The 15,127-nt window shown below is 32.1% G+C and overlaps 1 protein-coding gene across 1 annotated transcript in view; it reads left to right on the top strand.

The window, feature by feature from the left end:
• Brip1 (BRCA1 interacting DNA helicase 1) overlaps positions 1 to 15,127 on the top strand; it is a 155,211-nt gene that overhangs the window by 50,365 nt on the left and 89,719 nt on the right. The window contains exons 8-13 of the mRNA XM_071602934.1: positions 39 to 238; positions 3,508 to 3,640; positions 4,618 to 4,772; positions 8,075 to 8,240; positions 8,352 to 8,492; positions 12,467 to 12,628. Of these exons, the coding sequence (XP_071459035.1) occupies positions 39 to 238; positions 3,508 to 3,640; positions 4,618 to 4,772; positions 8,075 to 8,240; positions 8,352 to 8,492; positions 12,467 to 12,628 (957 nt within the window). The remainder of the gene's footprint in view (positions 1 to 38; positions 239 to 3,507; positions 3,641 to 4,617; positions 4,773 to 8,074; positions 8,241 to 8,351; positions 8,493 to 12,466; positions 12,629 to 15,127) is intronic.

Here is a 15,127-nt window from a genome sequence, read left to right as displayed (position 1 = left end):
TGCTGAATGTTTTATAGGAAAATTCTTTTATCTTATAGATGGATATAAATCTGAAAGAACAGGTTGTCATTTTAGACGAAGCTCATAACATTGAAGACTGTGCTCGGGAATCAGCAAGTTACAGTGTGACAGAAGTCCAGCTTCGGTTTGCTCGAGATGAACTAGATATTTTGGTTACCAATAATATAAGGAAGAAAGACCATGAACCCCTTCGAGCTGTGTGCTATAGCCTCATTAAGTAAGAGTATTTGTCGATTAATTTATTTGGGTTGGCTTTGTAGTAAAGATATGCTTGATTACAGCAGGGTATTTTAAAGTTAGCAAACTATGATTAATTGGGCTATTTGGGAAATGGGTTGTTCCTTACTAAGTAAGGTTAAAAAAATAAAAAAGCCTAGTCTAATCTTTTGTCTTTGTCAAAAGAATATAATGAACATAATTGATTTTTTAAGTTAATAATTGTGAATGGCATTCCTAATTTAGCAGGATAATTCAACAGCTCCAATTGCTGTGTGTAGGACATTGAATAGAAAACATGGTTTTGATTAATTTATTTTATTTATTTTTTTTTTATGGTGCTGGGGATCAAACCCAGAGCCCCATGCATGCTAGGCATATTTAATATATTATAAAATTCTGGATCGTGACTTTATTTATTACTTTTCCTTCAGTTTCAATAAGATTCTAGTTTGATGGGTTTTAATTAACCAAGACTTCAGTATACTTAAATAAAAGATTTAGTGCCAATTTTCTTAAAATTTACATTAGATAATTTTCCTTATATTAGACTTTAAGTTGTAGATCTAGAATCTAGTTATCTCAGGAGAAACCTCCTCTAACTCTACATTTCATTCCATGTATTGTGACATTTTGTTTACTGCATTGTGTATTTTTTAAAAATTTGAATGTTATAAAGTAACATGGTTTGAATAGAAAATCTTGCAAATTTACATAGTAAAAGCCTTCTTTCCATTCTGTCTTCTATCTGCTTAGTATCTGTTCTTCTAAACAAGTTTATTTTCAGGGCACATTTATGTATATATGAGCCAATATAAATATATTCTCTTAGTCATCATTTTTTTTTGCATAAATGGTGGGTATGCTAGACGGACTTTTTTCCCTTAATTCAGCTTTTTTTCATTTAACAGTGTATTTTGGAGATCTTTCTGCATCAAGATATAGGAAGTGTTTGTAATTTAAAAAAATAGTTGCCTAGGAATGGTCGTGTAGCTCAGTGGTAGAGCACTTATCTAGCATGCACAAGGCCTTGAGTTTGATCCCTAGCACCACAAAAAAGAAAATAATTGCCTAGAATTGCACTGAATAGATAACAATAATTTTCTTAATTAGCCTCTGATTCATAGAAAGAATTGTATTGGGAAAAAAAGTGTTTCCTCTGCTGTCACACCAGTTAGCACAGAAGCCTCTATGGCTCTAGGAGGTATGAGGATTTTTCCCTGCAAGGAAGCAAGCAGTTCTGCAGCATTAGACTATTAATTGGATGTCCTTTAATTAAACTCATTTCAAGTCTAGTATTATTTGCCTGGAGATGGCATGAGATTCCACAGGTTGAGGGCTCAATCCCAAGACTGCTCCCAACCCTTATCTTTCGATATCATTTGTGAGCTTCAGGTTATTTGATGTGTGCTTCTGACTGACTGCTATAAATTGTGATTCCCATAATCCTCTTCTTGGGATTGGTTAATTTGCTCAAGCAGCTCACAGAACTCAAGGAAACACATTTACTACTAGTCTATTATAAAGAATTTACAAAGGATACAGAGATGTATAGGTCAGTGTATGGGGCTTCTATGCTCTATCCCAGTGTGTTTCTCTTTGGGAACCTCCTTGTAGTTTAGCTGTTAGGAAGTTCTCCAGACCCTGTCCTTTTGAACACCTCATTATACATACATGATTGATTAAATCATAATTCAACAACCTACCTGTCCTGTCTTGATCTTTCTGGTGATAGTCTCTATCATTCAACAAAAGGATATTATCACTTTGAAGAGTCCAAGGATTTTAGGAGTTGTATGCCAGGAAACAGGGAATAAGACCTAATATATATTTCACAGTGTTATAGGAGTTGTTTCTAGTCTTTTGCTATTATGGTACATTGCTGTTGTTAATAACTTTGAACATATACCATTTCATGTGTATGAGAATTACATCTATAAAATTCCTTGAAGTTGAATTGTTGAGTCAAAGCATAGTTCTATTTGTAGTTTCAATAATTATTGCTAAAATTTATACAATCAGTGGATAAGTGGAGGGAACTAATGTATGCTTTTACTAGCTGTGTTTGTGAGTATGAAAGTTGTTTTTTTCCTCCTTGACTGATAGTTAAAAAGTGGAATCCCAATGTAGTTTTCATTTATTTCTCTTAATATGAACGAAATTAAGTGTCTTTAAAGGCTTGATTCATTGTTGCCCTTTGTCACAACCACATGGCTTTCTTTCAGGTTCTCAAGAAGTACATGTATTAACTACCTGAGAATGTGTATTAGGTATACCTCCCTCCTGTTTGGAATATGCCCCCCCACCTCCCATGACTGGATACTTTTGCATTCAATTTTTAAAATATGTTACTTTAGGAAGAATATTATAGACATTCAAATTAAAGTAGCAACTAGGTTATATTAACCTAATTTATTTTCATTATATTATATACCACTATCAGGTATTTTCTTGTTTATGTATTCATTTCTGCATTTATTTTTGTCTCCCTTTAGTAGAGTAAAATTTCTGTGAGAATAAGGACCTTGCTATTCTATGTAATATTATAATTTCTACTACTCAGAATAATTTCTGGTGTGAAATAGGTATTGAAATATGGTTATTGAATGTACAAATGTGTCTGTATGTCAATAAATACATTTATATATTTTCAGATAATTCTCTTGTGTTATATATGTAGTATATTGATTTATTAGATTGTTTTACATTTCTTATGTGTATTTGGGATAACCACCTAAACATGGCTTTCAGTTGGAGAGAATTAGTCAGTAAAACAGTGTGAATCCATTAATACAGCTGGGAAATCACGTGTGTTACTTTCTTCTGAATAAAGCTTAATTTTTTTAAGGTTTATTTTATAGTATGAAACATGGATTTTTTTTTAGTTCTTTTATATATATGTATACACACACACACATATATATATAAATTTTTTTAGTTTTTTTATATATATACATATATATAGGTCATACACACACACATACATAAATCTTTTTAAGTTGTCAATGGACCTTTATTTTATTCATTTATTTATATGTGGTGCTGAGAATCGAACCCAGTGCTTCACATGTGCTAGGCGAGTGCTCTACCACTGAGCCACAACCCCAGCCCCCAAACATGCATTTTTTAAAGATGTGTTAATTAATCCACTCTTATGTCCTAGGAGCTTTAAGAAATACAAATTAGAGTGTGACAATAACAATTCTCTTGTGTTGTTAAATAATGCATTTAAGGATGATACTGGTTGACAGTTATTTTATTTTATTCTAGTTGGTTAGAAGCAAACTCTGAACATCTTGTAGAAAGGGATTATGAATCATCTTGTAAAATATGGAGTGGAAATGAAATGCTCTTAAACTTATATAAAATGGGCATCACTACTTCTACTTTTCCCATTTTGCAGGTAAGATTCTTTTTTTCTACCTGTGAAATTGATTTAATGAACTAGAATTGATTTAATAGTGAGTAAATCCAGTGAATTACCCAGAATTTATAAAAAAAATTGTTTAAAAATTTTATTAGCTTAATCTGAAAATCTTTAAGTGATGGCATGAGTAGGTTATGGGTAAAAAAAATAGCATTATTTGGTTTGAAGAAAATAAGGTTTTCAAGGGATTTGTTGTCTTGTTCAAAGCTAAAAAAGTCAATATGGAAATTTTATTTTGTCAATTATAAAAAGTTAACATTTTGGAAAATGAAAATGAAAAGAAACTCATACTTTGTTCACCTTAATTTGGAAATTATAATCCTGAGTGAGATTCATGGCTAGAGATTATGTGTGATCTTTGGGAACTATGATCCTTATTAAGGATCATTTTAAAAAATATTTTTAGTTGTAGATGGACACAATACCTTTATTTAACTTATTTATTTTTCTGTGGTGCTGAGGATCGAACGAACCCAGTGCCTCACACCTGCTAGGTAATCACTCTACCACTAAGCTGTAAGTCCAGCCCTAGCATATGTTTTGTTTATAGAATGTATTATTTCTATGAGTCAATTAAGTTTTGTTTATATAGAGTCATATTATTCTTAACATCAGATTTATTTCCTAGAAATAATTCAGATGTTTAGTGCAAATATCAATTTTTGAAGGCCATTAGAGGAACAATTTACTGCCTTTTTATTTAGTTTATTACTTCTGAAGGGCACTAAATAGTACCCTAATTATCTGAGGAAGTATTGAACTTCAAAATGCATAATTTATTATTAAAGTATCTTTGACTCTGAGGAGTATTTGGTTAATATGAGTATCCAAATTAGCACTGTGTATTAATAATGTTAAACCTAAAATTTTAAAACATGTTTCATTATACTTTATGGAAGTTTCTCTCTTCACCCTGTCCCATTCTTCATGAGAAATATGATAATTTCTTACAGGAGCATTTTTCTACTGTTCTTCAAAAAGAAGAAAAACTCCCATCAGTTCAGGGTAAAGAGGTGGCAAGAGAAGTACCTATTCTTAGTGCTTCAACTCAAATAATGCTCAAAGGACTTTTTATGGTGCTTGACTATCTGTTTAGGCAAAACAGCAGGTAAGTGAAGATCTCTTCTGTATTTTTCGTCTTAAAAATATTGACCTAATTCCTTATTGGATACCAGTATGTGTTTAACATATTAGGTAAAATAGTGGTACAGTTATTATGATGTATTTGCTCTTATTTATTGGCACAGACTCAGATTAATTGATCAAAAAAGATCAACCCAGCTGGGTGTGCTGGCTCACATCTATATCCGAGGCAGGAGAATCATAAATTTGAGACCAGCTTTAGCAATATAGTGAGACCCTAAGCAATTTAGTGAGACCCTATTTCAAAAAATTGAAAGGGCTTGGAAATGTAACTCAGTGATAAAGTATTTCTTGGTTCAATCTCCAGAACCCCTCCCTAAAAAATATTTTTTTAAAATGAAAATGAATATTGAAATGATTAAATAAATATGTTAATTAATTCATCTTTCAGTTTATGGTCCTCCAGTGCTAAACTTCAACACATTTTCTTTTAAGTATAACTTGCATATGCATTTACCAGTGTCAGAGTCTCTTTCCTATGTTGTAGAAACCTTTCCCTTATGAATTGTGGAAAATAAAATACAGCTAATTCATCCTACCTTGTCAAGTTATAGTACTACTTGCTTCCAGCATTTTTTAAAGTGTTTTTTTTTTAATTGTGGCAAAATAAACATAACATTTACCATCAAAATCATTTTTAAGTATACGATTGAATGCCCTAAGATTTTTCACAATTTACAGTCATCACCACCATCCATTTCCAGTAATTTTTCATCATTCCAAACAGGAATTCTGTACTCATGAAACAACAACACTCTAGATTCCTTTCCTGAATTTCCAGGTAATTGTACTTTCATCTTATGAATTTGCTCTTTGTAGGTTTCCCATATAAGAGCAGTACTACAATATTTGTCTTTGTATCTGGCTTATTTCATTTCACTTAGCGTAATGTTTTCAGGGTTTATCCTTGTAGAGGCATATATCAAAACTTCATTCCTTTTAATGACTGAATAATATTCCATTGTATGTATATTACCATATTTTGCTAATTCATTTTTATGTTATTGGACATTTGGGTTTTTTCTCTTTTGCTATTGTGAATAATGCTATTATGAATATTGGTGTACAGTATCTATTTGAGTCCTGCTTTCAGTTCTTCTCGGTGAATTATTTACCTTGCAGTAGAATTTGCAAGATAATATGATAATCCTACATTTAGGATGTAGGATTACATCCTACATTAAAGGAACTGCCATAGTGTTTTCTTTTTTTTTTTTTTTTAACATTTTTATTCATTGTTGATGAATTTTTAAATTTTATTTATTTATTGGTATGTGGTGCTAAGAATCAAACCTGGTGCCTCACACATGCTAGGCAAGCGCTCTACCACTGAGCTACAACCCCAGCCCTGCCATAGTGTTTTCCATAGCATCATTTTACATTCCGATTAGTAATGCACAGTGGTTCTCATTTCTCTACATTCTTGCTAATGTTTACTGTTTTGCACTTTTTGTATAATAGTCATCCTAATGGGCCAGGCATGGTGGCACACACCTGTAATCCCAGTGTCTCCAGAGGCTGAAGCAGGAAGATTTCATCAGCCCTGGCAATTTAGCAAGACCCTGTGTCAAAAATAAGAAGGGCTGGGAGTGTGTCTTGGTAGTCAAGATCCCGTTGGCTCACTCTTTAATTACTACCATACACACACCATCTTAATGGATATTAAAAGATATATGGTTACTCAATGATATTTCCTTGTGGTTTTAATTTGTATTTCCTTAACGACTAGAGTGTTGAGAATCTTTTCACGTTCTTATTGGTCACTTGTGTATCTTCTATAGAGAATATCTATTTATATCTTTTGCCCATTTTTAATTGTTCACTGTTTATTATGGAGTTGTAATAGTTCTTTATATACTCTGGATATTAGTCCTGAATCATATATATACTTTACAGTTATTTTCTCCTATCCTCTGTGTTGTTTTTTTCAACGTCTTGTTAGTGTTCTTTGAGCAGAAAAGATTTTTTTAAATCTTGACATCTACCTATCTATTTTTTCTTCTGTTGCCTTTCTCTTAGTGTCACATGTAGGAAGTTATAATCTGATATCACGAAGCTTTTCCCTTTGCTTTTTTCTAGAGATTTGTATTTAGGGCTCCTGGCATTTTTATAAAATTTTCTCCAGTTATTGCAACCCTGACTTAAACTTTGACATCAATCTTTCTAGGAGTGAATTAGCAATGAATTATTGAAATGAGGACATTTTGTTCTGTTTAAGCCTAGGGCATTTTATAGACTTATTGAAAGAGGTTATAAACTGGATGGAATCATATGTCTTTTGCTTCAGTACCTTCATTAAAAGAAGATGAAGACAACCCAGATTTTAAAGGGACTTAAAAACTATGTGCTTAATGTTTTTTAAACTTTGAATAAAAATTATTTTCTCATGTAATTTAAAAAAGTTTAACCTGCCTTTTAGTTTATTTATCTATAATACTGTTTTGGTTTGTAACAAATTATATAGTAGAGAGTATAAAGAACTCTGACTTGAGGTAGGAGGCCTGAATTTTAATTCTAGTTCTGCCATGATTTATGTAATATTTAAGAATGGAATTGAGAAATGTGTGTTGAGGGAAAGAGAGATGATTTCTAATATTTCCCAAAAGCATTGGTAGATTCTGATCTGATGCCTTAATTTACATCAGAATTATTGAAGTTAGCTTAGTTCATGTGGAGAGAATGTTGTCTTTGAGGGGGAAGCCAGCTCTCTCGTTTGAGTCTTTCTTTCTTTCTGGGTTTCTTTTTTTTGGGTGGTGGTACTAGGGATTGAATACAGTGCTTTTTAGTATGCTAGGCAAGCTCTCTTCCACAGAACTACATACATCCTGGGTCTTTTTTTTTTTTTTTTGATACCAGGGATTGAAGTCAGAGGCATTCAACCACAGTACCACACCCCCAGCCCTATTTTGTATTTTACTTAGAGACAGTGTCTCACTGAGTTGCTGTTGCTGAGGCTGGCTTTGAACTCAGGATCCTCCTGTCTCAGCCTCCTGAGCCTCTGTGATAACAGGTATGCACCATTGCACCTGGCCCAGGTCCTTATTTTAAATTTTATTTTGAGATGGCCTCACTAAGTTGCCCAGGCTGGCCTTAAACTTGCTGACATCCTCCTGTTTCCACATCTCAAACTTCTGGAATTACTAGGATGAGCCAACACACCCTGCACAATTCAGTTTTAATATAATCATCAGTTTTTGTAGTGCAATATAGCTGGGTCATTGTATGTTATAATGTTTTGTCATTTAATTAGCATTTGTTTGCATTCAGATTTGCAGATGATTATAAAATTGCTATTCAGCAGACTTACTCCTGGACAAATCAGATTGATATTTCAGATAAAAATGGATTCTTTGCTCCACCAAAAAATAAGAAACGTTCACGACAGAAAATTGCAGTTCGTGTGCTAAACTTTTGGTGCTTAAATCCAGCTGTGGTAAGCTTGTGTTGTAAATGAAATTTTTCTCTTCTTGGTAAATGCCAACAATTAAATGAATGTGTTCAACTCTTTTAAAGATGATTTTATATATCTAATGTCTTCTTTTAGGCCTTTTCAGATATTAATGGCAAAGTTCGGACAATTGTTTTGACATCTGGTACATTGTCACCAATGAAATCCTTTTCATCAGAGCTTGGTGTTACATTTGCTATCCAACTAGAGGCTAATCATGTCATTAATAACTCACAGGTTAGTTTTTTTTTAAGGCTCACAGTATTTTCAACCTCGGTGTAATTTCAAATTAGAAGGCACCTGAATTGCCAACAAACAAGCCCTGACAGGAAATTCACATTTAAGCTTTATAATAAAAGAAAACCTGTTAATAAAAGGAAATACTAATTACTAGTATTCCCTTAGTTCATTAACTTTGAATGTAAAGGCTGTATTACAAATTATTCATTTAAATAACTTTTTGTTTTTCTGTAAAATCTAAAAACAAGATTATTTGGACTTTGTTATTGTAGAAACTACAGTAAATTACTTTTGTGTTTTCTTTTCCATTAGATTATGGCGTATCTTTACTCTTCTTTTTATGTCTCCCTTTTTCTTCTATACCTAGATTAATACCTGGCATTTAGCAAGTGTTAGGTATATGTTTGAATAACAGAAATGAACTAGAAATACTCATATAAGTCCTATGATTTAGTATTTTAATTTATTATAACAATATTTGTTTTAAAATTTTTTCTTAGAAATGTTTAAATTGTCATTTTTTTATTATTCCATATACTCCTTTTTATGAAGTGGTTAGTTATATGCTTAATACCATCTGTGTGCCTAATAGAATTCTAGTTTTTTATAAAACTGTGTACACTGATTTATATGTAGTAAAGTTTTGGTTCTTGCTATTACTTGGAAGCAACTATTGACATTTAGTAGTTGGGAGCCTAGAATGATAAGCTATCATTCCCTGAGAATTTGCTTTCTAAATCCCAAACGTTCCTGTTGAGAAACATTACAATAAACAGTAATGATGTTAAGAATACAGGTTCCACATTTCAGTATACCTTCCCTAGAGGCCCAAATAAATATATGAAGTTATATTTTCTTATAACAGAGTTATTGTAGAATTTAATTAATTATGTTCTCAGCTGGTTGCACATCCCTATAATCCCAGCTACACAATAATTCCCCCAACACACGAAGTTCTCAATCTATTGCACAAAAGTCCATTTAATCTGTTATATCACTGAATTATAATAATAATAATTCTTAGTGTGCAGCTGTATTCTGTCATACTATAATACTATCTGCCAACTTAAAAATAGTTGTTTATGCCAGGCACAGTGATGCATGCTGATTAGTGAGGTCCTCAGCAACTCAGTGAGACCATCTCAAAACAAAAAGGGCTGGGGATTTCACTCAGTGGTTAAGCACCTCTGGGTTAAATCTCTGGTACCAAAAATCCCCACAGTTTTTAATTCTAATTATGGTAAACTATACAACAAAAATTTATCATCTTTTACTCATTTATTTATTTTTATTTTTTATCTTTTTGGTACCAGGGATCGGACCCACAGGCACTTAACCATTGAGCTACATCCAGCCCTTTTTATTTTTTATTTTGAAACAGAGTCTAACTAAGTTGCTTAGGGCCTCCCTAAGTTGCTCAGGTTGGCTTGAGATCTTCCTGAGTCAGTCTCCTAAACTGCTGAGAGTACAGGCCTGCACCACCTTATCCAGATGTTTTGTTTTGTTTATACTGAGGATTGAACCCAGAGTCTCACACATGCTAGGCAAGTGCTTTACCACTGAGCTACATAATCAGATGTTTTCTTAAATTTTATTTTGAGACAAGGTCTCACTAAGTTGCCCAGGCTGATCTTAAACTTGCAATCCTCCTGCCTCAGCCTCCTAAACAGCTGATATTGCAGGTGTGCATTGCCATGCCAGGCTATCTTAACCATTTTTCAGCGTCCAACTTAGTCTTGTTAAGTATATTCACATACATGTACAGCCAGTCTAAGAACTTTTCATCTTGCAAAACCAAATGCCTACTCTCATTAAACACTTTGTATTTCCTCTTCCCCACCAGACCCTGGTAATCATCATTCTGCTTTCTGTTTCTATGACTTTGGTTACTCTAGATACTTTATATCTGTGGAACATAAAGTGTTTGTCTTTTTGTGACTGACTTATTTTACTTGGCATAATATTGTAAAGGATGTCTATTATTAGATATTGTCTTCAAAGTTCATCTATTTTAGAGCATGTTTCAGAATTTTCTTTTGAAGGCTGAATAGTAGTTTATTTTATGTACTTGCCATATCTTATATATCCTATCCATTCATTCATTGGTTCCCTCAACTTTTTATTTTGAAAAATTATAAATTTCACAAAAGTTGAAATATAGTATTGATGTAGTAAATATCTTTGTATTATTCACCTAGATTCATCAAATTGTTAGCATTTTGTAATATTTGCTTCCCTGTCTTCCTCTTTCCCTCCGTGTATGCCTACACTTTGGTAGATAAGTAATGTGTAGATAAATATTGGAAGATATAAATATTGCACATTTTAGTTAAATTATTTTTTTATTAAAAAAAATTTTTTTTAGTTGTAGATGTACGCATTCCTTCATTTTATTTATTTATTTTTATGTGGTGCTGGGGATTGAATCCAGTGGGAGGCAAGCTCTCTGCCACTGAGCCACAACCCCAGCCCTTAGTTAAATTATTTTAAATGTAATTTGTAGACATCATGACACTTTGCCCTTAAAAGTTACATGTTTCAGGCTGGGGCTATAGCTCAGTTGGTAGAGTGAGTGCTTGCCTTGCATGCACAAGGTCCTGGGTTCAATCCCCAGTAACACACACACACACACACACCCCAAAAAAAAGTTGCATGTGTCTTTTAAGAGTAAACATGTTATCTCACATAGTCAAAATACTGTGATAATACACAAGTAAATTTAATATTGATACAATAAAGTCAGTATTCATATTCTCTAATTATTTCCAAATTTTTTCCAATATTATTAACAATTTTTTTTACAATTGTTCATATTATTTTTAATCCAGGGTGCAATTAAGTATTCTATGTTACATTTAGTTTTAATATCTCTTTAGTCTCTACAATAGTTCTCTTGCCTTTTTTTTTTTTTTAATGTTTTTCAAGACATTTCTAAAGATTTAAGTGTCCAGTTGTCTGAGGCATATCTTCTGATCTGGATTTGTCTTAATGTTTACTCATAAGATTATGATTGAGCAAGAATACTGTGTAGGTTAACATTGCTATTTCCCCTTGCTTCATATCAGGAGATAAATAATATCAGTTTGTCTTAATACTTGTTGATTTGGTTAAAGTGGTACCCATAAGATCTACCTTGTAAAATGTATCTCAATCTCATATAATTTCAAAATACAGGATATTTTATTTTTCAGCAATCTCTATTATTATGTTGTCTTTAGATTCTTAATACAGTTTGTTCTTTCTTCCAGTTAAAATAACCAGACTAAAGCTAGATCTGTGAATGTAGATGATTTGCAAATAAATGTAAAATTTGGTGGGTCTGCTTTTCTACGTCTGAGTATCTTTGAATACCAGTGAATTTGTGAAAATGGTTCCTGTTAAGATTTAGACTTACCTATGGCAAATCATACCAGCTTTCGCTACCAATATTTTGGAATTATCTTACTCTGTTGATATATAGACCTAATTTATTAATTTTATGTGTTCACTTATTTAACCACAAATACTTGTTATATGCTTAATTTTTAGAAAGGTATTGAAAAAGTAGAGATAAGTGAGAAATTTTTTGCTTTCAAATAATTTCCTTTCTAAGAGAATTGAGTGATCTAAGCCTATATGTTTGACAGTTTTTTCTTATTTCCTTCATCATTGTTTTCTTTTGTTTTGACTTAATTTTTTGTACTCACACATTGTGATTTCCTTCTCTTCTTATCCTGTGTATATTTTTTAGATTTTCTTTGTGGTTATCTGTGGGGATTACAGATATTATCCTAAAGTTTTAATCTGATCTGAATTGACATCAACATAATCGTATGCAACAAAAGACAATAGAGAAAACTCCCAACAATTTTAAAATAAATTTCTGCTAAATTTGTTGCTTGATCTTCTTTTTATATATGTAAATAGTTCCACCCAAGTACTGATTTTCTTGCCTCAAGCATAACTCTAATATTTAAGTATTTGCATTCTAGGTTTGGGTTGGTACCATTGGTTCAGGCCCTAAGGGTCGGAATCTCTGTGCTACCTTCCAGCATACCGAAACATTTGAGTTCCAGGATGAAGTGGGAGCACTTTTGTTATCTGTATGCCAGACTGTAAGCCACGGAATTTTGTGTTTTTTACCATCATATAAGGTAAGAGAATATTATTGTTTCCTTTGCCTCTGAAAAGATCAAGTAGGATTACCATGATAAACTTCCTAGAGTGAGAAGTGACAAGGTAATAATTATAGTTTTCTGAAATCATGTATTATTTTATATACTTATTAAGATACTTCTTGATTGTTCTATCATGATTTACTTAAAAGTCTAAGAGAATAAAAGTCTGCAAGTAATGTTAGTTATATAAGAGTACTACTTTTGTGTATATGATTTTTATTTTTAGAGGCAAGTTGGTATTTTCATTATTGGAAAGGAGTATTCTTTTTCATTTTCACAAATTGTACTTTTAAATGTTTCATTCACATTCAGATTTCTTTGTTGCCCATTATTTTGCTTCTTGTATCTGGCCAGAAGAGACTTTTTTCTTGTTTTTAGAGTCACTCTGATTTTTAATAATTTTGTTTTAGTTAAATTGAAATTATATGGTATATTTTGGTCCTCCCACTATGCAAAGCATTGAAGTCACATATAATTGCCAAAATAATATCACATTTTATTAAAATCTAAGTCAACTTTTATTGTAGAGATTTGTTCTTTTATTGTGGCATTTGTTCTTTTTCAAGATTGTTTTGACTATGTTGAGTTTTTTGAGATTCCGTGTGCATTTAAGGATAAATTTTGCTTTGTGTATTATTATCATCCTAAAAAAAGTAAGTCTTCTAATTCATGAGCATAGAATGTCTTTCCTTTGAATTATGTCTTAATTTCTTTTAGTAGTGTTTAGGTTTTTAGTGAACAGTCTTTGACTTCTCTGGTTAAGTTTATCCCCAAGTATTTTGTTCTTTATTATGCTGTTGTAAATGAAATTGTTTTCTTAATATCCTTTTCTGTTGTTTAGTACTAGTGTATAAAAAAGCAACTATTTTTCTGTGGTTATCTTGTATTCTATAAATTTGCTGAATATTAATGAATATTAAGAGGGATGTTTGGGTGTAATCTTTAGGGTTTTCTTATTATATAAGATCATGTTCTCTATGAACAGAGATAATTTTACTGTTTCCTTTCTAATTTGTATACCTTATATTTCTTTTTTATGTCTGGCTAGAACTTCCACTACTATCTTGAAGTGGCATAAACTGATATTGATGTTGAGTTCCTTATTGGTATGGGGAAAGATTTCTGCATTTCATCATTAAGTGTGATGTTACCATTTATATAGACTAACTCTTTCCTTCTTTCAGCCCTCCTTCCATCCCTTCTTTTCTTTTGGCAGTGCCAGAGATTGAAACCTGGTTCTCATACAGCTAGGCAGGCACTCTACTACTGAGCTACATCCCCAGCCTTCCTTTTCTCTTTTAACCTTCAGGTCTTAGATCTAATATGAATCTCTTAGAGTCAATTTATTTGGATCATGGATTTTTAAATTTTTTAATTGTTAGTATCAACATTTTGATTGGAGAATTTAATACATTTATACATAAAACAATTACAGATAACAAAAGACTTCTGCCATTTTTCTTTTGATCTTATCTGTGCATTATAGATTTTCCCCCACTACTTTCTCTATCAACACTTCTCTTTCATTTAATGTTTTTTTCTAGTGACACATTAGCGTTTCCTTCTCATTTTATTTTATATATATTCTATAGACAGTTCTTTGTGATTACCATGGGGATTATAGATATTAACCATATATATATATATATATATATATATATTAACCTAAAGTTATAATAATCTGATTTGAATTGATACCCACCTGATTTCAACTATATAGACTCCTAAACTGCTCCCCCTACCTTTATGTTATTGATGTTGCAGATTTCATCTGTGCCCAGTGACAAATTTATTATTTTTATGTATTTGTCTTTTAAATCCTATAGAAAAACAAAAAAATGGAGTTATAAGCCAAAATTATTATAATACTGAATTTATATTTGCCAGTACTTATATTTACTGCTGATCTTTGTTTATTTCTAATGATAGAAGTTACTGTCTAGAGTCCTTTGATTCATTTTGTTTTAATGGAATTCCAACATATGTGTTTCTTTTATTTTATCTTGTGGTGTTGGGGAGTGAACCCAGGGCCTTGTACATGCTAGAGAAGTGCTTTACCACTTAGCCACACTCCCAACCCTTACAGTCCTTTGATTCTGAAATGAAGGATTCCTTTTAGTATTTCTTGTAGGGTAGGTTTAATAGAATGAATTCCCTCAGCTTTTATTTGTCTGGATATGTTGTCATAATTTCTCTTTCATGTTCAAAGGATAATTCAATCCCCAACACCACATGATTGAACCTTCCCTAGCTCTTTTGGCTGCCCACATTTCTGAGGAGAGCCTGACTGATGATGTTATTGAGGATCCTTTTGATGTGATGTTTCTTTGCTCTTGCGTCTTTCAAGAATCAGGCTTTATCTTTGGCTTTATACAGTTTAATCATGTCTCATGGTTTGGGATGCTTTCGGTTTACCCTCCTTTGAGTTTATTGAGCCTCTTTTCATGTAGACTTGTGCCTTTCATTAAATTGGGG

Source organism: Marmota flaviventris, chromosome 17, assembly GCF_047511675.1.
Source record: "Marmota flaviventris isolate mMarFla1 chromosome 17, mMarFla1.hap1, whole genome shotgun sequence".
Classification (NCBI taxonomy): domain Eukaryota; kingdom Metazoa; phylum Chordata; class Mammalia; order Rodentia; family Sciuridae; genus Marmota; species Marmota flaviventris.
Note: the sequence above shows the minus strand (reverse complement) of the source record. Positions and strands in the feature narration are given on the sequence as shown.